The sequence below is a fragment of the Corvus brachyrhynchos genome, unplaced genomic scaffold (assembly GCF_000691975.1).
Source record: "Corvus brachyrhynchos isolate BGI_N302 unplaced genomic scaffold, ASM69197v1 scaffold94, whole genome shotgun sequence".
NCBI classification, from domain to species: Eukaryota; Metazoa; Chordata; class Aves; order Passeriformes; family Corvidae; genus Corvus; species Corvus brachyrhynchos.
Window position 1 is genome coordinate 6,887,101 of NW_008238330.1, and position 27,311 is coordinate 6,914,411.

The 27,311-nt window shown below is 38.8% G+C and overlaps 1 protein-coding gene across 3 annotated transcripts in view; it reads left to right on the forward strand.

Annotated features, from left to right (window-relative positions):
* Nucleotides 1–27,311, forward strand: part of ELMO1 (engulfment and cell motility 1) — a 304,753-nt gene that overhangs the window by 151,129 nt on the left and 126,313 nt on the right. For all 3 annotated transcript variants that reach the window (XM_008633859.2, XM_017734444.1, XM_017734443.1), the window contains one exon: nucleotides 4,391–4,499. In XM_008633859.2, coding sequence (XP_008632081.1) covers nucleotides 4,391–4,499 — 109 coding nt within the window. The remainder of the gene's footprint in view (nucleotides 1–4,390; nucleotides 4,500–27,311) is intronic.

Consider the following 27,311-nt stretch of genomic DNA (forward strand, 5'->3'; position numbering starts at 1 on the left):
GAGCTGACAGGCCTGTTCCCTCTGTGGATTGCTGTGAAGAGCTGAAAACCTGAGGGAAGAGAGAGAGGAGATGCTTAAAGCTGAAATTCTGTTGTGAAGCTATGATATATCAGAGTATCCTGTTGTAATTTCATGAAGATATGGGGGGTGGAGTGTTCAACTCGTGAGCAAAAGCACCTGCGCTGAGATAGGCAGATGCTGACGCAGCTGTAATTTCATGAGGAGTTTGGACAGGGAGAGATGAACCAGATGAGGACTTTTGCTCCAAACGGGAAAGGAGAAAACCTCAGTCCCTAGAGATGAACCAGATGAGGACTTTTGCTCCAAATGGGAAAGGAGAAAACCTCAGTTCCTAGAGATGCTCCCAGAGATAGTCCTAACGATGAAGATGATGAAGACCCTTTGCTCCCAGGGAAGGAGAAGGGCCTCTGTTTTTGTTTCTGAACGGCTCAACCTTAAAATTGTACCCCAAAAAACTTCAAGAGTGGACCCTCGAAAGCAGTTGCGGGAAAAGCTGCAAGTCGGGGGAAAGGACTCACACGCAGGCAGAGAGACTCCTCTTCCTAAATGGACTGAACAATATTTGGAAGTGGGCGGCTGTCTCGTTGTGATAATGTTTTCATAGCATGAGCAAGAAGAGACTTCTCTTTCTAAATGGACTGAACAAGGTTATTATGGCAGTGGTAAACAGACTGAACATCTTAAGGGTTGTCTTTTTACATTGTCAGTGGAAGAAAGGAGGAAGGTGGGGGGAGGAGGAGAGTTCTGAAGGTGTGGTATAACTTTTTTTCCCCTTCTTTTAGGTCTGTTAATAAACTTCTTCATATTCTTTCAAGTTTGGTGCCTGCTTTGCATTTCTCCTAATTCTTATCTCACAGCAGATAAACAGTAATGAGTATTTTGGACCAAACCACTACACTTAGTTAGTGGTGGACTTAGCAATGCTAAGTTAATGGTTGGACTGGATAATATTAAAGGTCCTTTCCAACCTAAATGATTCTGTGGTGCCAGGAGTTCTACTGCAATGTCCATGGTCTCTGCTTTTAAATATTTATTTTCCCCAAGCAAAATTTCATCACTGTAGCTGCTGATTGTGAAATGTCTGGTGGATCCACTCACTGTGGATTTGTGATGGGGAGGAGGAGGAAGATAATGGGGTGGAGAACTTAATGAGCATTAATGATAGACCTCCATTTAAAGGAAGCTTGTGTGGGCTTGCAACTTCCTCGCTACTTTCCTTCCAATGGTAAAATAACTGTTGTGATAGAAACGTGACTCAAGCCAGGAGTATGCTCTATAGATACAAAAAAGTATTTTCTGTCTTGAGCTGTGTATTATGTTTCTTTTCCTGGCATTGTTTTCACCAGTTTATGAAGTGAACATGTCCATTCCCTTCTTATATCTCCTCTGTAACCAGAGTGATAAAGGAAATAACATTAAAATCATGCCCTTATCAGCTCTATTTATAGCATTTTATTTTGGAACAGGATATGAGTCGTGATGTCGTGAAAAGAGTACTACAAATATAATAATGAATGTTGTAAATCTGTTGCCAAGACTAGGAATGTTTTTTTTTCTGGATATTTATAAGAACCTATTTTTTTTCTTTCCCTTTTTACTGTTGCTGTTTCTTGCAGAAGATCCATATCTGTCAAATTTGCTTACAGATATTTAGATGCAGTAAAGGGCTGTCCATCTTCCTTTCTTAAAGAAATGTAACATGGCAGCACTGCTTTATTTTGTACAGCAAATGCTAAAAAAACTGATGCTTGTAGAGACTGTGTCTGAGGATCATTTCAAGACTGCTTTACATATTGATTACTCAAATTGCCATTTAATTTGCTGTATAGCAATACACAGTGCCTTAACTATTTCTCTGGCATTCTTATTGATTGCTGTAATTCTGTCTTACATTATATGCATATATGGTGTCACCATTAAATATTTATGTGCTCATGAAATGTTAATATGTTGGGTTAATGTGAGATTCAACAAAGTGCATTTGCCAGAAGCGAGCAGGAATACATCCCAATGCTTCCCTTTCCCTCCCCCTTGCCCTTTCAATTTGCCTCTCCATTGATTTTATTACCAGTGTTTCTCTGCTGTATCTAAACCTGTGTCGAAGCAACCCCCTGCTCCAGTATGCAGATTTTATGTTTTATTATGTGAGAGATAAAACAGGGTAATAAAAAGAACAAGAGAAGTGATCTTAGGGAGGTATTGAGACACACAGCTTTCTATGGTGTTTGAGCTACTCTGTCATTGCTGCTGCTTTTGGGTGTAGAACTGTAGCACTATCCTCCATGAGAGAGACTGAAGCAGGATGACTCATCCAGAATATAAAGTCATATTCACATGTTTCTTGAACAGTGGCTGCAGCAACGTAAAACAAAAATAGCAGGGGTGTTTCTCTGATTTACTGTTACCCAGAGATGACATGGAGCAATTACGTGTCATTTAAACCAAAACTTTTAGAAGGAAAAGTCCTCTTGGCAGACTCTGGAACATGACTGTAATATTGGAAAAGACCAGTAAAAATTCGTGGTGGTAAAGTATGTATCATATCCCTAATGACACTTCTGTGGGAAGTGTAAGCAAGCAAAGGAAACATCCCACCACTGGAAAACAAAACCAAGAAAGAGATCATGCTTTCTCATAACACAGAGAGCATCTATCCTTTTACATCCCTGCGTGATGGGTTGGGAGCAGCTAGAGGCTGCCCTTTGTACAGCAGGACTAAAACAGATGCTTGGTGAAGGGACTTTGGCATGTTGTGTGAAGCACATAACTTTCCTGCTTGCCATAGGGTTTTCACTCTTTTCCCACTTGTAACAGCTTCACAGGAAAGGCTTCTAGACCTAAACAGTCAAAACCAAGATCTGGGGAGTGAGGGAAAAGTTTCAGTGGCATCCAGCACTGAACTGCTCCTCCCCTCCTACCTTTCCTCCTGGTTTTAGGTAAAATTCCAGCCTTGAAGCCCTTTGCAAAGCTTTCTTTTCTGTAAAAATTGAAAAATTTAAAACAAACAAGTAAAAGCTGCAAACAAGTCCACAATCAACAAAAACAAGCCAAACAAACAAAAACCATGGTGAAGATGGGAGCTAACGAGACAGAAGGAATGCAGAGCAGAGAGCAGTGTCTAAACACCTGTTTGTGAGAAAAATTTAGAGATCCTCTGGGATTCTCTGGTGCTTGGCAAAATCTCTTACCTTTGAAATTCATTTCAAAGGCTACACACCAACTGTTTAGGATGTGGTTTTTGTTTTTGTAAAGTGACAAAGTTTGTTCTGCAAAGAAAATTCTTACTGCAAATTTTTTTTGACCATTTCATTTTTTTCCAGCACCTATTTTGCTCTTTTTTCAGGCTCAGTGAAAACGCTTCAGTGAAATCTATAGTATTTTTATAACTTTCTATTTCTTATTTAGTTGTAGTGCCAGGGAAGACTTTATCTCAACTGTATCAGATATGGCAGAACTTAACGGGTATAAAAATGTGGAAGGAGTTATTTTCTCCCATTTATTTTACAGTGCCACTCAATAGAGAATGCAAAGGCTCTCCTTCAGTCTTTTTTGTAGCATTCATGGGCTTGATACAAGAGTGTTATTTCCCTGAAATGTTTTACACGTGCACACAAATTCTTTTCATAATAGAGAGAACGCAGACATTTTCTTCCTTTGTGAGCTTATGTTTGATTTTAACAATTGAGCCTTCTTTGAAGACTGAATCCAACTATGAAAATTCTGTCTCAGTTTGGTTTTATTGATCCTTCTAGGTGTGTTCATGCCTATCAATAATTTTGCCTAATTTCCTTTAACCAGCACATTTAAAAGGAAACTATTTCTTTCTCTTTGGCTTCTACTTCAGTTTCTCCAAGCCATGGGTGGTGCAGCAACATTGCATAGCAATGGCAAAACTTCCCAGTTGGTCATGGAGCAGCATTGCTTCTGTGCTGCTGACTGCCTCAGACACAGAATCGTAGAATGGCTTGGAAGGATCCTCAGAAATCATCTAGTTCCAACCTCTCTGGGCAAGCAAACCTTCCACTAGACCAGGTTACACAAAGCCCCATCCAGCCTGGCCTTGAATATTTCTAGGGATGGGGCATCCACACGTTCTCTAAGTAACCTGTTTCAGTGCCTCACCACCCTCACAGTAAAGAATTTCTTCCTAATATCTCATCTAAACCTACTCTCTTTCAGTTTGAAGCCAGGACATAAATGACATAGGTCATTTAACTGTGGAAGAGACATGAAAATACATTTTCCAAAATTCCACATACAGTTTCGTAAACTCAGACTGGTATGTCTTGTAAACATTGGATGTGGAGAACGGTGTTGCAACTCACGGGTTCTTCAAACTGATTATTTTCCATTTTGATTCCACCTTCAGATTGTCCTGGAGAACAGCAGTCGAGAAGACAAGCACGAGTGCCCATTTGGCCGAAGCAGCATTGAGCTGACAAAGATGCTGTGTGAAATTCTGAAAGTAGGAGAGCTACGTAAGTTGATCTGTTTGGCGTCTAAGAACCGTGGAGTGAGTTCAGTGACACCTGAGTTTTTTCAGTGCAAGAATTTTCTTTCAAGAAGCACTTCTTGGTATAGTTGCACATTGAACACTGGCACTCAGAATGACTATGTCTGTTTTCTTTCTCTTACTAGTTTGTGGCATAGCAGGGATGAGGGTGGAAGAGGGGAAATGGGCACCTATTCTTTGACTCTCTTCTATAAGAAGCAGGGAAGCTGCACAATTTCTAGAGGAGTCAGTTCCCCATCGGGTGATTCAGTGTAGGAGACTTTATGGTTGTTTCATTCCACAACCTTGGCTGTAGCTTGGTTTTATATAAGTATCATGGTCATTCTTTGTGGGATTGCTCATCTAAACTGACACATCTCATTTTCTCTTAGATATCTGAAGCTCTATTTAACTATCAGGTGCTAGATGTATCATTTACTCTAAAAGTGTGATATGAAATCCTGTATTTTAATACAGAGTAAACAAGCTGTCTTTGGCTTCAATTGCAGTCCTTTGACAAATCGTTAGATACTATCAAACAGAAGAGCATGTCTGTATCTTCATTAGTCTAGAGTGTTGGTGTTTATCAATATGTATAAACTTCAGTTACCCATCAGTAATTTTGGATCCAGCTGCCATCTGTTTTGGCAAGCTTTACCAACAAGTTTTGTTTTCTCCTTGCAGAAGCAGGGGGCACAACTGAGATGCTTTACTTCCCTCAGAGACATCTTCCTTTCGAATTTTTTTCACTTTATAAAGATCTTTTTCTTTTATCTTTACACCCAAGTCCATGAAATGTAATGAGAGAAGAGCAATGTAAAAGGCAGCAAGAGAGCCCATAAGTATCATTGTTCCTAGTACCTCTGCAACAGGCATCAAAAGCTGTTTTAAAAGTATGATTTGGCTGTTGATACACTTGAACTTTTTAAATGTAATGTCTTGAGAGAATTTATTGACCAAAGGAAAAATCTGTCTCTGTGCAATGGTCCAGGATAAAACCTGTGTATTTCTTGCAGCTTCCAAACTTATATTTGTGTTTGACAGACCCAGATAAATGAGATAATATTGGCTTTTGAATACCATCCTAAGTAAATCAGAGTTATTAAGGACCACATTCACTATGTCTATAAATAAAGAGTTTAGCAACTATTTTAGATGTTTGGCAATGATAGTGTGTTGTATAAGGTTCAGACTGTAGCAGACACGACTCTTTAAAATAACCTTACTGCTGCAGTTGAGGTGTCTAATGCTAAATCACGCATGACAGATCTGTCTGAATTTTTCTGCTGGTAGATGTAGGAGGGACATATGATCTCAACAAAGCTGTAAGCCTACTTGAAATAAGTGCTAAAGATCAATTTTATTTTTACAAATGCACAGAAAAATATCTGAAATCCAAAGAACAGCTTTGTACATGGTGTTTTAATGCATGTCCCATCACTCCATGGGACTTTCACTGGAATTTGTTGCTAAGAAAGATTATTGGTCTAGAGGTTAGCCAGGTGTCTCAGATTTCCTTCTTGCTGTATCATAAGTCATTTGATAAATAAACTTCTTTTACTGCCACAGACAGGTTTGTCATCTGTATGCAGGAGGCTGTATGTACATGATTTGCCATGTATGGTACTGCTTGTCCTGATTGCTTGTGACTTCTGAAGATAGCTCCTTTCATGTTTTAACTTCTTCCTTATCTGTTTTTTTTTAAAGTGGGGACTGTGAATAAAATAAGAGGATTTGGAGCTCAGTTACCATATGTAGAAAATATCTTAGTTTTAAGAACAACTGAATTGTTATATTTTAAATCTGTTTTTTGTTTTGTTTGTGGGTTGGTTGTTTGGTTTTTGTTGGGTGGGGGGGGGATGTGGTTTTCATTTGTTTTTTTGTTGTTGTTGTTGTTAGAGTAGCTCTATGGTTTGGAAGTGTGGGGTTAGAAAGAAAACTGAAAAGTTCCCTGAGGATGATTCTACCTAAGGGGTGTTACCTGCTAGTGTTCAGAAGCCACTTGTTTTGGTGTTACTGGGGCTGCAAGTCTCTGGCATGCTTTGTGTGCTGATGTGCATCAGGCTCCTGTGGTGGTCATTTAGAGGTGTGGGATGTTGTAAATGTTATGATGCTAAGGAGGAGTGTACTGGTGCTTCTGTTGATAGAAACCAGATGTAGCACAACTGACTTCTGTAAAGTCATGCTGATCTACACCCACAGAACATCTGTCTCTGGATGCAGCAATAGGACTGTGTCATGGCCTTATATTCACAGGGGACAGAGCTAAGGTTACTTCTAACTCATCTTGACAATTCACCTGTTCACCAGTGTATTTCCTTAATGGTTTTGTTTATGTGGAACTCTAATTGTCATTTTAGAAGGCTGTAATAAAATGCACCTTTAAAATAATGTCCCTAAAATAGAGTTCTTGGAAATGGCTGTCACAGATGCACATCTTAAATGACCTGTGACCAGCAGTATATTTTGATAAGAAATGCAAACTAGAACTGACATCTCAGGAGAATGTACATTCATGTTTAATCTTCACTCAAGATTAAATTCTGTATTACTGAATAGGATTGGACATCTTAAAAATCGGTAGTTATAGTTCAGGGCAAAGATGTCCCCATTAATTTGTATATGGTAGGTTTCAAAATATGTATTTAAGGCTGCCCATGTTTCTCCAGATACTCAAAACTCACCATTATTGCATTGCAACACAGAACTTTTTTTCCTAACAGTTTTTGAATTGTATAATTTAAAAGCCACAATAAATGACCTTTTGCTCATGAAATATTCAGCAGTAGAAACTTTTTTAAAGTGCAGAGTAGAAAAAAGCTGCTAGACTGTCCATTATTTATGAAGAGCACTTTAATGCTGATTATATTCCCTGCGCTCTGCTGTATTAAATACCCTTGGGCAACAAGAAGACATTTTGCCATTTCTTTTTGGTCTTCTCAAGCGCACATTCATCCCAGCAAGAACTCACAAGACAGCGTTAAAGGCATGCCATTCTACTTTTGTATGTCCACAAGTCAAGGTTTTGGACTTCTTAATTCTTTGACTTTGTCCGTGACTTGAAAATTCATCTCTTTTTCAGCAAAGCATTTAAGTGTATGTTTAGATCCTGTGTAAATAGAGAAAGCTCAAGTGCAAACTGTGAGTTGAGCATATGGTAACTGCTTTACAGAGGTGGACTTGCAGAGTAGAGGAGGTAAAACTTAAGAGGAAGGTTGGTGTAGTGTTTTAGTAACATGGAAGCTCGAATGCAACATATCCATAAGCCTCGTCACTACTGTTGCTGTTAAAAAGGCATTGAATAGAATGTCTTCAATGAGTACTTGCCCAGGCACTCATCTTAGCAAACTCTATAGTAATTCTGATTTCTGCAGTAATAGCTTCCTTTGTATATCTTGGTTAACAAGAGGATTTTCTTTTTGTCCTCTGTGTCGTGGAGATGACATCAGACAGGAACACAGTGACCCAGTAGTCAATCCTCCTCTTCCTGTACAGTAAGGTACTTTGACACTCCTTATTCCCAGTACACTGACAGGTTTACAGAGGAGAAAAGGTCAGGCCATAGTTCCTTCTTAGTAACTACGAAAGCTGAGGTAACCTCCACCTTCCCTCTTATTTTAGTACATGTCATATGTGCTCAGAGGAGAAGAAATACCCACAAAGAGACTGCCAGCTTTTCTGGGAGAGAGTAACATTGCAGGTAAATGTAAAAATTAAAAATGAGATCCAGAAAACCTTTAACCTTCCAGAACTGGAGTTAGTAAATTTAATGGGAGATTAAGAGTTCATTAAACCTAGTATTTGTCATGAGTAAGAAGCTCACCGTTTCACTTAAGTAGCCCCTAATGCTCTCTGATCTGTGCCTACAATGTCCAGCTCTCTGCACCTCTGCTCAGCATGTGACACTGTTTCTACCCTCAGCATCCCTTAAGACTTTCATTCCTGGTGGGAAATGATACTGGACCATATTATCTGATTAACACAGAACGAGTACAACTTCTTGGATTTGTTGCCTTCTTTCCATACAGGTTCAAATAAAATTGTTTAGTATTGAATCTGGTGAAGAGGCTTGTAGCTGTCAGAGAAATGATAAATTAATGCTGTGTGCACAGGGGAAAGACAGTGCTACCAACAGAACAGTAGTCTAAAGATGCTCATAAGCCATTATCACTGCATGCCTGAAGTTCTTCTGTAGTTAAGGCATGTCAGACTTCACGTATTTTTCAGTGTATTTTTGAGCAGGACATAGATGTTTTAACTGCCAATGTTCCTATTTGATTGTTTTGATGGAGGGTGTTTTTTGGGGCTTTTGCAAAACTCTGCACTCAAGTTTTAGGACAGACCACAGGGGTATATGCCACATGTCAAATACCTATGTATGGATTGTCCTAAAGCTTCTGTCAGATAAATATCCTCACTGGGGCCTTTGGTTTTGGGTGTGGGTTTATTTGCTTTTCTGGCATGGGAATTTAATTATCACAGGATTTGTTAGAGTAAAATTAATTTGCGGGATATTTTTTCCTCAGAAGAGAAGATCTAAATGCAATTGTATTTTCATGCACTTGATGCTGTTTGTGCATGTTTTTGCTATAGATCTCTTGCTGCAGTTATTGCCCAGGTTGCACAATTGAAATGCTCTAGAAATTCTTATATTGTCATCCCTTTCTCAGCTAGAATGTGCTGGGCATTAGAAGGTATACAGTGATATTCATGGTTGTGCCCACTGAGATGAAGGTAATCAAATCTCATGCTTCAAGGAGTAAGCTGATTGCTGCAAGGGTCAGGAAGCACTTTTTCTCTTTGCACAATTTTTCCTCTGCACTGCACAATCCATAGTATGCAGTGTAGTTTGTTTCTATTGGCCTTTCCCTGGAAGCATATTGGTCACTTCAGGATCACCGTTCCAGACCTGAGGGTTTGGGTGGTTTGATTTTCCTTTTGCTACAGCAAATGCGATATTTTTATGACTGAATGTCATATTTGAAAATTTTTTCCCCTTGCTTGAAAGTTAATTGCCTTTTTACGCTTTTCTTCCTTCTCCCTAAGTTTAAATAGAATAAAGCCCTAGAAATAGTAAATAAAAGAAGAGAGTGTTTGGTTTTTTTTTTACTGTTCTGGCATTTCTTCTTGTAATTTCATTTTCTGGAGAGCGAAGCATTTTATGAGTCAAGAAATGTTTGTTAGGAAGTTGAAAAACTTTTCTGGTCGAAGAGTTATTTAGTGAAAGGTAGCAATTTTCTCTTTCATCCTGAGCTTTCATTATGAATACAATAAAAGAATTAAAAAGATATTATAACCTCCTTTGCTGTAGCTTTTTGCTGCGTTCATTCTTACCTATCCCCTTTTTGTTGTCTTGCCCAAACCATCACCACAACAGATAACTCCTGTTCACAGCAAAAATTAAGTAGATCATGACTGAAGGCTAGAAGTTAAGCAACATTTGAAAACCATTTCAGTAGCAGGGAAGCGGGTGGGGGGAATAATTCCTTTGGAAACAGTGCTCACAAATCAGCTGTTCTTGACTATATGGATAATGAAGTATGCTCGTCCTTCTTGACGCACAACTAACAACTTGCTGAGTAGTCTTAACTGCACTTTTCTTTCGTATGATAGCAGAATCTTGTCTTTTCAAACAGTCCTCACTTTCTGTTTGCTAACACAATCCAACAGGAGAGACAAAATAAGGATTTCTTTTTCTATGGAGGTAATAATTTCTTTGCAATGAACCTCTTCTTTGCTCTAAAAAAGACTCAATCTCTTCATGATTATAGCAAGTGTGAAGTCTACAAAATTTCTACTGTACTCTGTGAGAATATGAGCAACGGAGCTGCAGACGCCTTCTAAGACAGATGTTTGACTTTTACCTCTGAGCAAATTTAGGAATGTTCTTTTCTACACATGGTACTGATGGCTTCAAAGCTGGTACGGTGTTGGCTGCTGGGTCACTGAGCTGGAAATGCTGGCCTGCCCAGGACCCTCTAGTGTTTTTACCTACTGTCTGCCCTATGTCTACTCTTTGATCTCTTTGGAGCAGGGATCATAACTTGTTTTGTAGGTGTGAAGTGCTTAATCTTATTGTCGTTTTGGTACAGGATTCTTTAGCTTCTTTAAAATCACATTCACTCAGTTTTCAGTATTATTATTAATAATAAAGAGCATGGTGCAAGGAGAGCAGCTCAAAAAACACTTAGGGGGAAGAAAGAGATGTGGGTGTAAGGGATTTTTTTTTTTTTTTTTTAGAAACTGATTAATCTATCCAAAAGACAATAAAGGTGGTTTGATTAAGAGTGAAGAACTCTTTCATCTGGAATTGAAAGGGGTAGCACAAATCAAGACCTGGAATTTAATAACTAATAAATTCAAACTGGGAGTAAAGTGTAGACATTAGGTGTAAGGGTGCTGAACTAGGTAACTAGCAGAACAGAAAGCTGAAGAGTGGTGAGAGGAGGAAAAAGAAGTCATTATGTTGATTTCCTGCAGTTACTAGAAAATGTAGTTTTGGCAGATTTGATGGCATGATAAAATAACAGCTATAATGTGTTTAATGGGGTTACTGGAACCCAATTCTAGGGTTTTTGAAATGTTTTTAGTCGGCTATAGTGCATAATGTGGCAACTTAAAAGTCTGAGCAGATGTGACAATAAACAAGAAATATTAAAGTAATTTGGATTATTGCCATAGGAATAAGTTGCCATCGGTTAAAATACTTTTTATTTATTTACATAGGAAAAAGTATAAAAATAAAATCTCAAAAGCATCTCCCATTTCCAAAACTCTGCATCTCTTCTGAGACTGGAGTCTGTTCATTTGGTGTGTTCACACACTTCTTGGTTTCCCAAGCATATAAAAATACAGCAAATTTCCTTCTTGCAATGCTGAACCTTGGAACAGGCTGCCCAGGAAGAGGTTGAATCACCATTTCTGGAGGTATTTAAGAGATGTGTAGATGTGGCACTTTGGGACATGGTTTAGTGGTGGACTTAGAAGTGCTGGATTTACAGCTGGACTTGATTGCCTTAGAGGTGTTTCTGGCCTAAATGATTCTGTGATTCTAATCAAGCCTTGAAGAAGGAAACTGTAGACAAAATCTTGTAATAAAATCCAGGGGTTTAAAGTTCACTTGAAGCACTGCAGATGAAAGGAGCTTCAGAGAGCTGTTTGCTGCTTTTCTAGAGCAATTTCTGTACATTTTAGGGGCTAGACATTGTTCAGGGACATTTTAATTCTGAGCAGGTTGAAGTGAAGAGAAAAATAATCTTTGAATCCATTTTGGACCTCCTCATTTCATTTTATGGTAATATTTTGTAAATATAGATTTACTAAAAGTAGCCAAAATCTCTTGTATTTTGTAGCAAACTGTGCTTCAAATCTTAAGTTAGCCCTTATGGTTTCACAACACTGCTGCGCATCAGACTGGAAATTTTGCAGCTGCTCCTTTCCAAAGAGTAAAGTTGCTTAATGAATTGTATGGAGAATTGAACAATGTATAAAAGCCCTTCTTTTTTTTTTAATGGCAAATTTTAGTGTACATTAATGTTGTTTTGTATATTCCTGAAATGTTTGCGTTGGCAAAGGTAAAGGGTTTTCAGGGTGAAAGATAAGATGTGTTGCAGTTGAAGAGATGCACCTCTTCCAAAGAAAGGCAGAATGATTTTGGGGGTTGAGGACAATTGCATTAGCAGGTTCTGTGATAAAATGAAAACAGCATTAACTACTAATTCCTGTAGTTCCCAAGACCAGGCTGTACTTGAAAAGGACAGTAAATGTGTAGTATTCTGGGAAATGCACAAGGCCTTGCAAAAAATACTCCCTTCACTGAGCGGCTGAATATACTTGTAAAAACTGGATTGGCTCTGAGGTAGCAAATGTACCACTAATTGTCTCTGGTTATCCCTGCACATGAAGATCCATGGATGCTTGCAAGGCACTGGCAGCACTTCTGGATTGCTGTTGACTGTACAGTCAGGTTTTCTGTCAGAAAGCTTTACCCTCTTAGACTTTGAAGCTTTGTTTATTTTAAGAAAACTAGACACCTTTTAAAACTCCGAACCCGCAAGGGGAGTTTCTGAGCTTTGCAAGTATTTCAAATTCAAATTGCCAGGCATCTGAGAGAGAACCTGGACAGAATGCCCTGGTGCAGTACACACGGGGGTAAGGCAGGCACGGAGTACAGCTTAGACACATTTGTCTGAAACTTTTCTCTGGTTAGCTCATGCTGCTTCTGGAGCCATGCACTGTGCACTGCAAACACACTGCATGTGTTTATTTAGGCTGCTACAAAAACCTTACTTCTGTTCTTGGTGGACCAAACAGGCGAATGCGAGTGTTCTCAGGGGAAAAAACCCAACCAAATGCTAAACCAGAGGCTAGTTAAGTTTTGTCATATAATTGTACTTGTGTTTTGGCATCACACAATGTTGTGGAATGCTGCTTTAAACTTATTGGTCGTGTACACACTTGAAACCAGTAGTAGACTTGTTTTCATGGAGAGGTTATACTTAGCCATCAATCATTCCTAATCTCTTAAAAAGGGAATGTGCTTGAGATTTTGGGGTTTTTTTGCAAAAGTGTTTTCTCAAAGAGTTGATCAAAACAATGAAAACAGAAAAATTAGAGCCTGAGATCTTAATATATTTTCTTAGAATTACTTACCATCCACTATAAATATTTAATTCTAAATTATTATCAAACAGCCCTTGATGTATTTTGTTGTAAATCTCTTCCAGTCAAACTCTTCTTAGCAAGTAAAAACAGTAATGGTGAGTAACCTGAAGGACTGGAGCTGTGCTACGAAGGTGACACAGATTTTTAACATTGGGTTACTGATGTTATGTACATGTTGATATACCATCTGTCACCTTCATTTCTGTTGAAATGCTTGCTAATGAAAAGTTTAAGAAAATTAGCTTCTTACAATTAAACTTCACTTGGCCTTCTTGAAGAAGCACAGATTGGCTGGAACTGGGGCAGGAGAAAGCTACAGACCCTCAGGCCTCTCAAAGGCCTTAGAGATGTTCACATTCAGCAACAGCTTTAAATAGTGCTGGGTAAGTCAAATGAAAACAGGAGTCTGTGGGGTTGTATTTCGTTCTGCTCCATGAGGGGGGATTTAAAAGCGAGTACATCCACTCTCAAAACTTCCCTTTCAGCTCTACTTCTTTAGTCCTCAAGTTCTATTCCATATTCCTGCATTGGCAGAAACTTTGTATAAATGTTTAAATGTCATGAATGAATTTTCATGGCATGTTTCTTTATATGTGGGAGGGAATTGAATTTCTTGTTTCATAACATTTCTGGTCTCTTTGTGCTGAAGTTTTGTCATGGCTATCTTTTGTGAATTGAAAAAATAGCTTCAGTGTAATTTTTAAATATAAAGCTTTAATACCTGAAAGAAAGGGAGAGGGAAGAGCGCTTTTGATTTTGGTAGCGGAATTCCACATAGCCCAAAAAACTGGCTTATGGTATTATAACAGCTGTAACTGTGATGTAGTGTTGTGGGGTGGAGACAAGAGGTGAAACCATGACCTGCTAGAAAACTTTGCAGAGGTATCTATCACATCACTCCTGTAGGAAATGTAAGCAATGGCATGACTGGCACGTTTTTAGCTAATGTAGCTGCACTTTCTATTTTGTTATTTCCTGAGAGTTTTGAAAAAAGGTGGCCCTAGTTCTTCTTGAGGGCATACAATTCCTCTCACATTTCTTTTCCTTAATGTGTCAGGAGGTCCATAGGGGCTCTCAGGACACCTCTCAGAAACGGGAGTCTCCTGTAATTCCAGCTCACCAGTTTTTGGACAACTTAGACCTGCAGTCTTTGTACACACTAGTTGTGTGCCTGTCTATGCTGATAAGTCATTAGAGGAATACAATTACCTGCTGCTTACTCCGGGATCTTATCAGGGTAGGTATTTTATTAATAGGGAGACATGAATGCAAGCACCCATGCGGATGCTTGGTCTCTTGTCTTTGAAGCCCGGTTGTGATACTAATCTAGGCTCCTGTGATTTTTTATCTCCTCTACTGGAGATATTGTAACAAAATTGAGCTCTCTTTGAAGAGTTATTAGATATGTAAACACTTTCTGGCAGAAGAGGTGTTAGCTGCCACTGAACACCTTTTACTGTACTGTGTATGATTATTAGATATGTAAACACTTTCTGGCAGAAGAAAGTGTTCTGCCACTGAACACCTTTTACTGTACTGTGTATGTCCTTGTGGCACAGAGCTGAGACTCTCTTGTGGATCTTTCCAAGTGTTTCTTAAAGAACAAAATTGTTGCTCCAGTTAGATCCCTATTTTTTCCCTTATGCCTTTTTTTAACTGAAGTTTGTACACATAGTTTATTCTTTTTCTTGCAGTTTCAAATGCTGTGCATTAACAGACCTAAGGCCTCCAGCACTTCTAGGTTCCCACTCTTCAGGACTAAGCACTCTGCTTATTTTTCCTGAGCCTTTGTGTTTTTTATGTGCACAGCTTGCTAAGTTGCTTGCTAATAATTCCCCATACTGGCTGGTGGCTCTATTTTCTCCCCTAATTACCACTACAGAGCATCAGTTTAATTATTCTATCAAGCCTTTAAGAAAGGACTTAAAACATCCATCAGCTCTATCCAGATCTGTTGTCTCTTCACATCAAAGACCCACTTGCTGACAGACACTTAAAAAACCATAGCATAATGATGTTAGCTACAGGCATGTATGAAGAGTCTGATAAGGACCTAAGGAAAAGTGTTGGACTCTTTGTTCATCTGAAGTAGGTTATCGAGCCACAGAAAATCACTGCTTGTTTGTGAGTGGGAAAGAGGTTGTTGGCACAACACTGACTCTTTTAAGCTTTTTGCAATAAATTTTCTTCTGGTGGTTACTAAGTCCTGTTTCACTGTGCTTTGACTGGCTGTGCTTCACTTTTATGTTTGTAGCTTCTTAGCACAAATATTACAATAGTAAAAATCTGAGGGAAGATCTCTGATAGTTCCTTGGGCCTCTCCCAGCTCTGAATTACAATTATTCATGGAATTGACCAAAACAGAAAGCATAGCAAATGGCTTTATTAACACAAGTTTCACTTGTGTTCATCATAATATATTTTGTCCTTCATGTGTTTAGGTCTCCATAGTTTTTTGGTATCTGGTATGGAATACAATATGTTTGTCCCAATCGGTAACAGGACGTTGTTTAGCTGTACAAAATGAGACTGGAAACTATAGAATTCAGCATAGGTTTGTCACAGGGTGGAGCAGAGCTTGTAGAACTGAAGTTCTCATTTTCCAGGCAGGCTGGACAGTATCTCAGTGAATAGCTCAGTTGTTAATCATTTGAGATTTTTAGAGTGCTAGCAAGCCTTAGCTGAGACATTAGAGAAACGTCAGGAGATATCCCTAAGCAGGAAAAGTTACCTTAAGTCTTAAATAGGCAAAAAACTGATGGAGCCATAACACAGGATTGTCATTGCTAGTTTTGCTCAAGGCAGATGCTGTTATCAAAACAAATGGAACCATTTTCTTAGAGGAAAAAGTTATCAGAGCCAGTGCCAATGAAAAGAGACTATAAGGAAGTGAAAAATTTGCCACAGAAAACAGTTTTTTTATGTCTGTCTAGGTCCCATATTTATTAGTTAATCAGGATGCAATTACTTTTAAATTAGACTTTTGATTTTTATGCTTTCCAATACAAAAATAAGATTCTTGACTTGGAAAAAAAAATTCAACCCACAAACAAGAAATGCCTCATTTTGGATTCTTAAGAAATCTTTGGTGAGACCTAATAGGTAAAAATGGAAAATGTCCAATCTCTTTTCCACTCTTTTTTTTTTTTTTTTTTTTTTTTAACATTAAGCCTTGTGATTTCAGAGGTGATAGTTTTGCAGGTATCAAAGACAAACTGTGTGCAGCCATGGTGCAAGCTGACCATTGCCATGAAAAATTGTGAATCTTCTACTATAAAAAGACTTCAGACTGTAAGGACAGTGCAGCCCCCTCTTTTCTACTTTTATCACCAGCTTTTCTTGTATCACTTTTTTCCAGCTATGTTAATGTGAGGGGCTCATGGTAAGACTACAGCAATTCCTACTATGACCAGCTGCAAGGTGCTGTTAGAACTCATGGGCCTGATAGCAGCTAAGGGCTTAGATGTTGGTAGTCTTTGAAATTAATGTCCCAGAGTCCAATGTATTTCCAGCTGGGAAAGTTCACTGCATTTTCATACAGTAATTCGTTATGAGGGTTGTTATAAGGATATCATGTGGAAAGTCCAGAGGATCACTGATCTACAATAGTATTTTGGTCATGTGCTATATTTGAAGGCATTAAAAATCTTGAGGATTATTTGTAAACTATTCTTGAGCTTTACAGACAGGTGTTTGGAAACCTGTCCTGGAATTCTTCTCTTCCTTCAGCTGCCAACAGCAGAGCCATCATCTACCCCTTTCTTTTCCTTCCTCTTCTAAATAGTGACAGGTAGCTGTAATATTTTCCAATAATTATTTCCTTGTGTTTCAAAATTATACATTTTAGGTTTTGTGAATAGATAGGACAGCTACAGGATTTTCACTGCAGGTGGTCTAGAACTCAGTTTCTTCTATTCTCTGGCTGTGGTTTGTTTGTGCAATGTTGAGGTTCCAATTGATTCACCCCACCCCCATTGTTAAATAGCGTATCTTCATGTTTTAGGAACATTTGGGTTGCCTTTTCAATCTTTTTTTTCTAATATTTGTATATTAATAAGTCATTGAAAAACATTATGTAAACTTGATATCATGATGAATTTATTATCAAATCAAATGGCCTTAAAGGGTAACTGTAGAAAGCTACTACCAGCTAGGGAGATGAAATTTGCTTATAGTTAACTTTCCTATTTTCCTTATAGGAATTTCAGAAATACCTCTAAAATCGTGGAAAGGAGGCATACTTTCTTGGGCTTTTTAGGGAGTTGGTTTGGTTTGGTTTTTTGTTTTGTTTGTTGGTTTATTTGGTTGTTGTTTTTTTGTTTTGGTGGTGGGATTTCTTTGTTTGGTGCTGTTTGGTATTTTGGGTTTTTGGCGGGAGGGGTTGGTTCTTTGGTTTGGTTTTTCTGCTAGATTAGCTCTCTGGTTTGGAATTGTGGGGTTAGAAATAAAACTAAAAAATTCCCTGGGGATAGCTCTGGCTAAGGAATGTTACCTGTTAATGTTCTGAACCCACTTCCTTTGGTGTTATTGAAGCTGCAAGTCACTGACATGCTAGATGTGCTGTTTGCAGCAGGCTCCTGTGGTGGCCATTCATAGATAGAATCAGTGGAGCAGTACAGAGAAGATTTGAGACCTCAAAGGTCTGTTTTGTTTGCTCAAGTGAGGACATACAGCTGTTCCTATCTCTGCATCCCCAAAAAATTTTGTGTATGCAAAAAGTGTTCTCTTTACCAGGCAATAAAGAGCAAGGAGAAGAGGCAGTCTCTTTCCAGTTTTAAATTAGGAATGGACACCCCAAGATAGATTTAAAAATCTCAAGATCTCTCTTGTTTGACACTTTTTGTCATCTGAGATTGTTTTCTCTGCATTTATCCAAGTAAGCTAAGAAATAAACTATAAAAGTGCAATTTTTTTGATCTGGGCTTTCAAGATGACACTAAGTATGGTGCAACGTTAGAAAAATTCCATTGTTGGAACTTCTGCGTTAGGTAGGTGGGGCCTTAGGTAATTATAGATGTGTTAGGCTGGAATTTTCAGGGATCTTCATGAGAGACACAATTTAAAATCTCAAGGATTTTATATCCTTCAACCTTCCCAGTTAGCAGAGGTACCAGCAGCATCTTGCACTACTTAGTTTCGAAAAAGGTGAGTTGACCCTCAGACAGAAAAATTTGCACTGGAAGAGCTATTTCTGTCCCTGCTCACTGACAATGAACAAATAACAGAGCTTTTCCATCATCAACAGTTCCTTTCCTTCTCTTTTCCACCCTCAGATTCCAGGGGTAGGTGGTGACAGCTTGAAGTGATTAGATATATTTTCAGATATCTATTCATTTTGAATTTAAAATAAAAAAAAGTGTTTTTTCATGCCACTGCTAAATTACAACTTTTTAAGTGTTTTTGTAGATGCTTTGGTAAAGCTGCCACAGTTATTTTCTTCTATTATTCACTCCAGTTTAAAACTTCTTCTGCAGTGTGTGTGTGCGTTCCTTTTGTTTTCTCATTAAATGAACTTCTGCAAAGTCCAGATTACTGTGCAAGTATTAATGGAAAGCAAATCTCCACATGCATGGACAGTCACACCACAAGTGGTGGGTTTTATTGGAGATTGGATTTCACTTAGTGCAGCAGGGGACAATATTCACGAAGGGCCTTGCCAAAGCATTGGCATGGAGGCAGCTGTAAAGGCTGGAGAAAGGATCAGATGTCACACCCCCCTTCATAGCAGGGTATGCACAGCACACATACATACACCTAACAACCAATTTACTGGGATATTAATTCCCACTTCCCTAAGAAATTCAAAGTTGCAGTAAACATCTCCTGGATTTTTTCCTGATTTACTGAGTTCATGTTTATCAATTCACAAAGGTGATGCAGTGTTGTATGAGTTGCATAAGGAATTGAATTTCAGTGTGCATTTCTTGAAGTATTTCTGATCCCAAAATGGTTAAGTAAAACCTGTGTATTATTTTTGAAGTACAAGAAAATCTAAGCAAAAATAAAGGGCATCTTGTCCCCAAGAGACGACAGGTGAAAAAAAATTTACTATTCCAGCTCATTGTCATTAAGCTAAGATGCCCCAGTGGAGGAAACATTTACATTTCATACAATGATTTCATATACCGTTATTGTACTGGGGTACAAGAGGATGTGGGTTAGAGTCTGTTTCTACACCCTTTGTGTCCAAATTTTCTTGACCACCCACAGCATAGAAAGCTTTCTACAGATGTGGATATAATATTGTCAGATTTTGTAGCTAAATGAAAAGTTTGTACCTTAATTCTATCAACTTCCATAATTTGCTGTAGATAGTGACCAACTGTGTGCAGATTTGCTGTCCTGTGTGCTCTTCTAGTGTCAGCTCCACTGGAAAGACCACATGGGTCAGCAAACAGGTTAAAAGTGAGGTGATGAAACTGCTTTTCTTCCAGCTGAACTAAAGATTAAGCAAAGGCAACACAGGCAGTGAGGTTTAAAGCACAGATGCTACCTGAGAAGAGGTATGTTCCCAATACATTTCTGAGGAATTGTCTTTGTACTTCACTGAGCTGAGACATGATCTGAGGTCTTTTCCAAGCTTTCAGTATGAGTCTGTGTTCCCTGTATCACCCTCTAGGTCTGATTCACAGAATACTGCAAGCATTATATACACTTTTCAAGAGCCCCAAAATGCCTCAGAAGGCAGACGAGGAGGCCAAAACTACATCCCACTAACAGTTTCAGGGAACCCTACGACTTATCATGTCTAAGATAGCTAATCTTTTTTAAAAAATTTAAAAATAAAAAATCCTCCTGGTATAGTTGTACTGGGGGAAAAAATAGCATGCAGAGCAAGCCTGGTTTATTTCCTTTTTATCAAGCATTCATTTTGAAGGGTAAGTCATCTCATTAGTGGGAGCCCATCTGCTCCCATTTCTTGCAAGGTAGTCTGATTTGTGTGTGTTGTGTGTATGCACAAAGGTTTTCAGTTCTAGTCTAGTGTTAATTCCCACTAGACTTAGGAGAAAAAAAAGTAAGGCAGAAGAAGCAAAAGCTTCAGGAAAAGAAAAGTAAGTTGCATGCACTCAAAAACTTATCTGGAATGGTCTAACTTCTTCCCCTCACATAACAGCCACCTATGAATAATGAGAAATTTGCTCATTTAAGTTACAGTAATGATGGTTCTTATTGATTGCACCTGAGCCCTGATGTGAAGCAAAGCAAGATTTGTTTGTCATGTGCTTATATATCACAGAGTTTTTCATCCAATTTTCAAGTTGTGCCCTGCTTAGTATTGAGTGACATTCTGCATTCAGAGAAATATTTGTTCTGTTGTCTTGAGTCTTGCAGTATTTCCATCCAGAGAAGTCATAGTACAGGACCTGGTGTGGCAGTGTCTGTTTTACTGCAGTGGAAAGATCCTTCTGAGATCTGAGGGAGAAAGTGTTCATTTCATTTCTCATTCTTCCCACTTCTTTCTGAGAAATGGAAAGAATGATACAGCAACAGGACTTCTGTTTTCTGACTTCTGTTTTCTGACTTCTGTTTTATTACTTAGACATTTCAGAGTTGTTGTGAGCTATGATTTGAGAATTCCCAGGAGCAAGACTGCAGCTTTTTCCCCTTTACCACCTGCATTTCTCAAAGTGCCACAGACTTTTATTACAGCCCTATCGAAAATCCCAGGGGTGCCATTCACTCAGAACAGATTGATGGTGTTTTCAATCCTGTGGTCTTAAGAAAGTATAATCGGTCTCATTTTGGTGCATATTATTAAAAGCTGATCATGTTATTAAGATGCAAATGAATCTATTTAATGACAAACCTTTAACGCTGATAAACAGCCTATTCCCATTTCTCACAGATGTGTTATCTTTTTTATTAAAACCCCTTTGCTCTCATACAATAAACTTTGAATTTCTAAGGTCAGATCAAGGACGTTCATTGAGATTACTGAGCTTGGAAGAGAAAGAAAAAAAGTATGATGTACATAGGACCTACTTCTATAAAAAAATGAAGATCTCTTCTGTGTCTCTTTTGTGTCTGAAATGAAAATGATAGCTGTCAGTTCTGTTCTAGCTGATACATGTTCATATTGTGTAATCCTGTTTCCAGCAGCTCTGCAGTGGATTACAGTCAACTTCCTTGAGAAGATTTTATCTGCAGTCGCATGTGCTGGAAGCTATAATTATTTTTTTTAAATAGAAGCTTAAAATTTATGTACACTAGGGGATGTCTTTTAAGTGCAGTAGACATGGATACATCACAGCAAAAATAGCTATGAATTAGGCAGTGGCTGAGGCTTTGTCCAGCAATGACTAGTAGCCTTGAATGCTTCAGTTCTAGAGAATTTTGGGCCCTAAGTCCAGGGGCTCAATTTTCAGAGTGTTGAATCACCTTGTCAGAAAACAGGGCATTTGCTGCTCCTTACCACCCAGGCAGAGCCCCAGAAATTAACTTCTAAAAACCAAGATTAATGCACTCAGTAGAGATCTGGTAGAGACCTTTCTGCTCTGGAGAGATTGACAGTCTCTTTGAAACACATTAGATTTGAGTGCAATTTTTTCCTCTAGGAAAAATGTAACAGTGGCAGTATTACATATGATGAAGACATTACTTAGGGAGGTGAAATATCACTATTGCTCCAAATTGAAATCTTTGTGCTGAGAGATCACTTTCAAGGAAAATGCACGAGCCTATCAGTATCTAATTTCACCTTGACTAGGGGGAAGTACAACCTCCACAGGTGGGAGAGATGGGAAAATCCCGAGTAACTGTAGGAGTGCAGGGTTATAAGGAAGAAGGATTACAAGGAGAACAGAAACAGAAAGGGGTGTTAAGTATAGGATGTAAATGGATGCTGACTGCACATAACAGTAAAAAGAAGTTAGTTTTCCATTGAATTTTAAGGGTTTTTTGGTCTTTCCTTCCTGCCTCCTACTTTTAAACTCATCCTGTTTCACAGTGTGCATTGATCAGTTGGCTTTGAGATAACTGACTTCTGGCAAACTAGTTTAGCTTTTGTGTTGAATGAAAATAGATTTGAGCAGATAGATGCATGTGGCTAGAAAATTAAAGAAATGATGGATTTTGTGATGGTAGGAGCAGAAATCAAATTGATCTGTGCCTCTCAGAAGAACAGAGAGGAGCAAGTGTGACAGTGGCACAGGTGGATCAGTAACTAATGCAAATGTGGCTAAGATGGCAAAGGGGAAGAGCTGTTTTGTGTGAAAATGTGTTGAGACTTCCCGATGTTGAATGCTTGTAGGCTCATGCTGATTTATTAAATGATGTAGATTTGCCAGCTTGAGCTCACAACTTCAATTCCACTAATGAAATTTAATTTTTCAGTGTATGACTTCTAACTGGCAGGTTTATAACCTGCCTGGTATTGGCACTCAGGGCAGGAGCCAGATGTTGCTGAGGCAGGTGTCACAAAAGATTCTGTAAATCAAATCTTGGTGGTTGGGGACCTGCTTCTAGTTCAGCTTTCACTGAATTGAGTCACATTCCTGTGTGGTCCTATGAAGGTTATGGCTGTCTAAATATTCTTGTAATAAGTCCTAACATTTCTGACTTTTTGGAAAATTTTACTGGTAGTTATGAAACATTTCAGGTTATTTTAAGTGGGGGCTTTGTCTCTTTTTCTTAGGGCTTTTCATAAAATATACCTTAGTACCATTAAATCCAGTTGCTCCAGAGTAACTCAGGGCCAGGGCAGTAATTCTCTCAGTATTTTGTGAATCGTTATTGCCAAGGGAGATGAGGCCAGGTGTGGGTACAAAGCTGGCCAGAGTCACTTAAACAAAGCTTAGCAGCCCCTGGAGTGGGGTGCTAACTGGGGTGTCTGTGGAAGTCCCTTGACTTTCTTCCAGGCAACTTTTGCTGGGCTCTGCCACACTTGGATGAGGTCTTAAAGGGACAACTGAGCTGGGGAAGTAGAGGAAAACTCGTGTAGAGAGTAGATGTGGTGTTGAGGAGGGGAAACGTGTCTTTGGTAACTAGAGTTAGAAGCAGGAACCAAGGGCCGCTGAGGATGGAGGCTCCGTGCAACAGATTACAGGGATCTCTTGGGGATCTTGGGTTAGATTTTTGCCTTGAATTATGTGTGGCTTCCTTATCTTCCCTCCCTCTTCTTTCAATAACAGAAGACAAAAAGGAAAAAAGCATGCAAGTAAACAATTTGGGGAAAACACTTCACTAAGCAAAAACCTACAAGATGGAGTGTAATAAGTAATTATTTAAAGATACAGACATTTGGTGAGAGTAAACCATGATCTACTTGTGTGACTGAGCTATGGCACAGGTTATTGCAAGATCTCAAGAATCTCAAACTAGATTTGGAGGTTTGGTTTCTTTTAGGGCCCAGCACAACTCACAGCTGTGAGGAAGTATTGGTAAAGTGTAAAGGGGCATGTTCCGCTTGTGGTTGTTTTCTTTTTCCCTTCCCTTGGGCTAATTAAGCTCAGTGGTGAAATAAAAGGAGTTTTTGAAAATAAAACCATGAATTGTTATGTAAATTATTTGTCTGGCTACACTCTGCAATTATGTTTGAAATATTATGTATTTTTTGGAGGCATTTTGCAAGGAAGAGATCTGAGTACTGATTTGCACTTTTTGTCTAGTGATGCTACCTCAAATATTTACTTGAGTCTGCAGCTAAAATGAGATGAAACAATTGCAAGTACACTGCATTTTAAAATCCTGGATGTTTACGAAAATTAGCTGGTTCGTGCCTAATTTCATCTCCTTTTCTTTTTTGTGATCCAACAACTATCCTAAATAGATAGGGAAGGCAAATTCCCTGAAACTGCTGTTTGTTTTCCAGTATGAATGTGAAAAACATCTCTTTTCATTTGCTATGCCAAGAAAAAGTTGAAAGTACTTATTCAGCAAAGGCAGTTTACCTCATTGTCTAACTGTATCTTAAACAACATCAGGACTGGGGTCCATTTTTCCTGATTCAATGCTACCTTGCAAGTTTGAATGTAATGCTAACTTACACTGTGAAAATTGTAGGGGGTGTAAAACAGTTACATGCAGTATGCTTAATTTAGGCACTTGCTTGACACCTAAACCTTATACACCTTCCCATTGCTTCATTAACCTGAATGAAGCATTTATAACCTAAATAGCTCCCACAGGTTCCTAGGTCCTTTGAAAGGCCTCCTGGGAGAACTTTTATCTCTTTACCTCAGGCTCTTAGCTGAGCAGACACACTTGCCCCTTCAGGAAACAAAAACATTAGTTCCCTTTATTTTAAACATAGCAGAAGCACACACAATTATTTTAGGAGAATGTGAATCTGATTAACTGTTGTGAAGTTGAGCAATGCTGACAGATGGGATGGGCAAAATTGTCCATGAATTCATAATCGGGGAAAATGGTTACAAATCTAGTGGTTCTCCAGATGATTTATAAAGTATAGACTAATCTAACCCTCAGTTCCAATGAAATCACAGTCCACTTCAGACTGCTCTCACATCTTCTTATAAGAAGTACTTTTAAGAGGGAGCATTACATCAATGATAATTGCTTGTCATTGTTCAGAAAATGCTAAGCTGCAACAACAGACCATGAACTTTTGAGTATTCTGTACTCAGAACACTTGTAAGATAGTCCCATGGGCTCCATTGTTAAATTTGACTTCAGTTATTATTTAACTACATCTGATGTTTTGTAGGAGAGCTTGACAAGGCATAATAATAAGAACAACAACAATAATTTATTATTATTAGTCTGGTGTCTAGCTATTACTCTTCAATGTATTTTGTATTATGTTCATGTATTACACATAGTATTTAATCAGCTGCTTTGCTAATATTCAAGGATCAAGATCACTTAAGTGAAACCGGCTGTTTTGATTGCTAGAGCTCACTATTGGCAGCAGCAAATGCCCTTCTACTGTATCATGTTAAATCTTATGTTTCAAGGGAACAAAAGGAAGTGAACAAAATACAGTCTTTTCTTAAACCAAAAGCCAGCATAAATCAATACAGGCCAGGTTCTTTCACTTGTTACCTGACAAATGAAGCACAGCAGACCCAATGGGTGTTATCTTCATCATGGCCTACATTTAGTAGTGATACAGACAGAAAAGGATGCTCATTATCACACTTAATGGCAAAGGAATCAATGCAGCATGTACATCATATGCAGGAAAGGTGATATAGAGCTTAAGGCTGTCCTGTACAGCCTCTTCCCAAATGCAAGGTCAGGAGCACTGCTCTCTGGCCACCGTAGGAAAACACATTGGGTCTGCAATACTTCTCTACAGAGCAGCAACAGATGAACTCTGGGAGTCAGTGCTTCTCCAGCAGTCAGAATGGCACTGGGGTGCCCCAAAGGCAGACTTGGAAGAAAACTGGCGGGGTTCAAAGGAACATGCTTTTTTTACGCATATGGACATTGGAACATAAGCCTTTGTTACTCCCCCATATACCTTGGAGCCATCATATTTTGGCATCTTTCCCATGGAATGAGTATGTTCACTCTATAAAATGCATAGTGTCCTGTGTCAGAGACTGTCATCATTTGCACACAAACAGAAGTGAAGGGGAGAAGCGTGTGAATGTAGACACAGTGTAGAATGTAAAGGCACAGCCTGTGTTTCCTACAATTGCTGAGGGATTTGCATTGGGTGAGTAATGCAGAAACCTGGATGCCAGGCTCTGAATATTGTATCTAAGGAAGATTTGAAATAGCAACAGACATTAACATAATCACTGTACTAGACAGGCATATTAGTTCACTGAACTTCTATCTTCATTAAATTTGTAGTTCACTACTTATGCTTCTGACAGGGAAGTGTGGATGTATGCAGCCTGCTTTTGCTAAGTGTTTTTGTGTATTAATTTCTGCCAAATAACTACTACTATCTTAAAATACTTATTTAAAAAGTAGTTAATGTCTTTTTCAGGCTTGTTCAAATGAGTCAGCTCAGACATTTTAGAGCTGCTCCCAAATTATTTCAAATGTCCACTTATGAGTAATTAATAGTAACCCAGAAACTAAATTGCTTAAATTTTTAGGAACTACAAATATACAAGGCCTGAGCAGCGTGTTAGTAATTTATTTGGAATTCTGTGCAACTTCTGTGTGTTTTAGTGAACTTACGCTTTTCTCTTTTGATATGAGGGTCTGAGAAAATCAAAGACCAAATGTGCATGTAATGATTTTACAGTACATAGCAATAAAATGAGATTCAAGCTGCATCCCAAGATTGTGGAAAAATACAACGAATAATTTAAAAGCAACTTGGCTGAAAATTATAGCATATGAGCTGTCTTTTAAAACAATGGTATATGAAATGTTCCTTGGGGTCTGTTTGGTATTGTTCCTTATATTGCAGAATGAAAACAAATGTCATAGAAACTGCTGGGGTTTACTTTGCAGGACTGGGACAAGAGGAACCACACTGAATTTCAGCTGTTGCAGTCCTGGAAAACTCTAGGACTGTCTTTCTGGTTTAGGGTTTGATTTAGTCTTTGTCTCTGAGATGTCTAGGATAGAGTATATGAATTATGCAGAAGACAACCCTATCTAATAGTATAAAATGCAGCTTCCCTGTTTAAATTTGCACATAAAGTTTTCCCATTTTCTCAGTGGAGACTGCAGTCTGCTTGTGCTTCTGTTTCTGGATGTGTCTGATGTCAGAAGGAAAAACAAGAAATATTCTTCTTTCCTGTTGGCCTAAATTATGGCCTGCTGACACAAAATCAGGGAAGAGCCTGCAATATACTGAGTTGTTTTCTTCCATTAGTCTTTTAAGAATCTTACTTGCAACTAACCAATTTGAGGTTTGGAACAGTTTTTATATCATGTTATTGTCACAATGACCGCCACTGACCACTGGCCAGGCTAGCTCCTGCGGTGTGCGACAGGAGTGGGGAGCAGCTGGAGGCTCTCGGCTTTAAAGCTGCTCCTCAGGAGTTCAGCTCTGCCCAGGGGAGCTGAAGCTCCAGGCACAGTGGCTGTCAGCAGTCCCGACGAGGGAGAGGATAAAAAGTAGCAAGGAGGCTTCCCACACGGGGTAATCCAACTTTATTGGAGGGAACTCCCAGAGGACACGCACTGAGCAGCTCCAGGGAACCTCTTATAAAGGGAGGTGTTACAATGGGGATGGCTTAACTGGGGACCAATAGAAATCTCT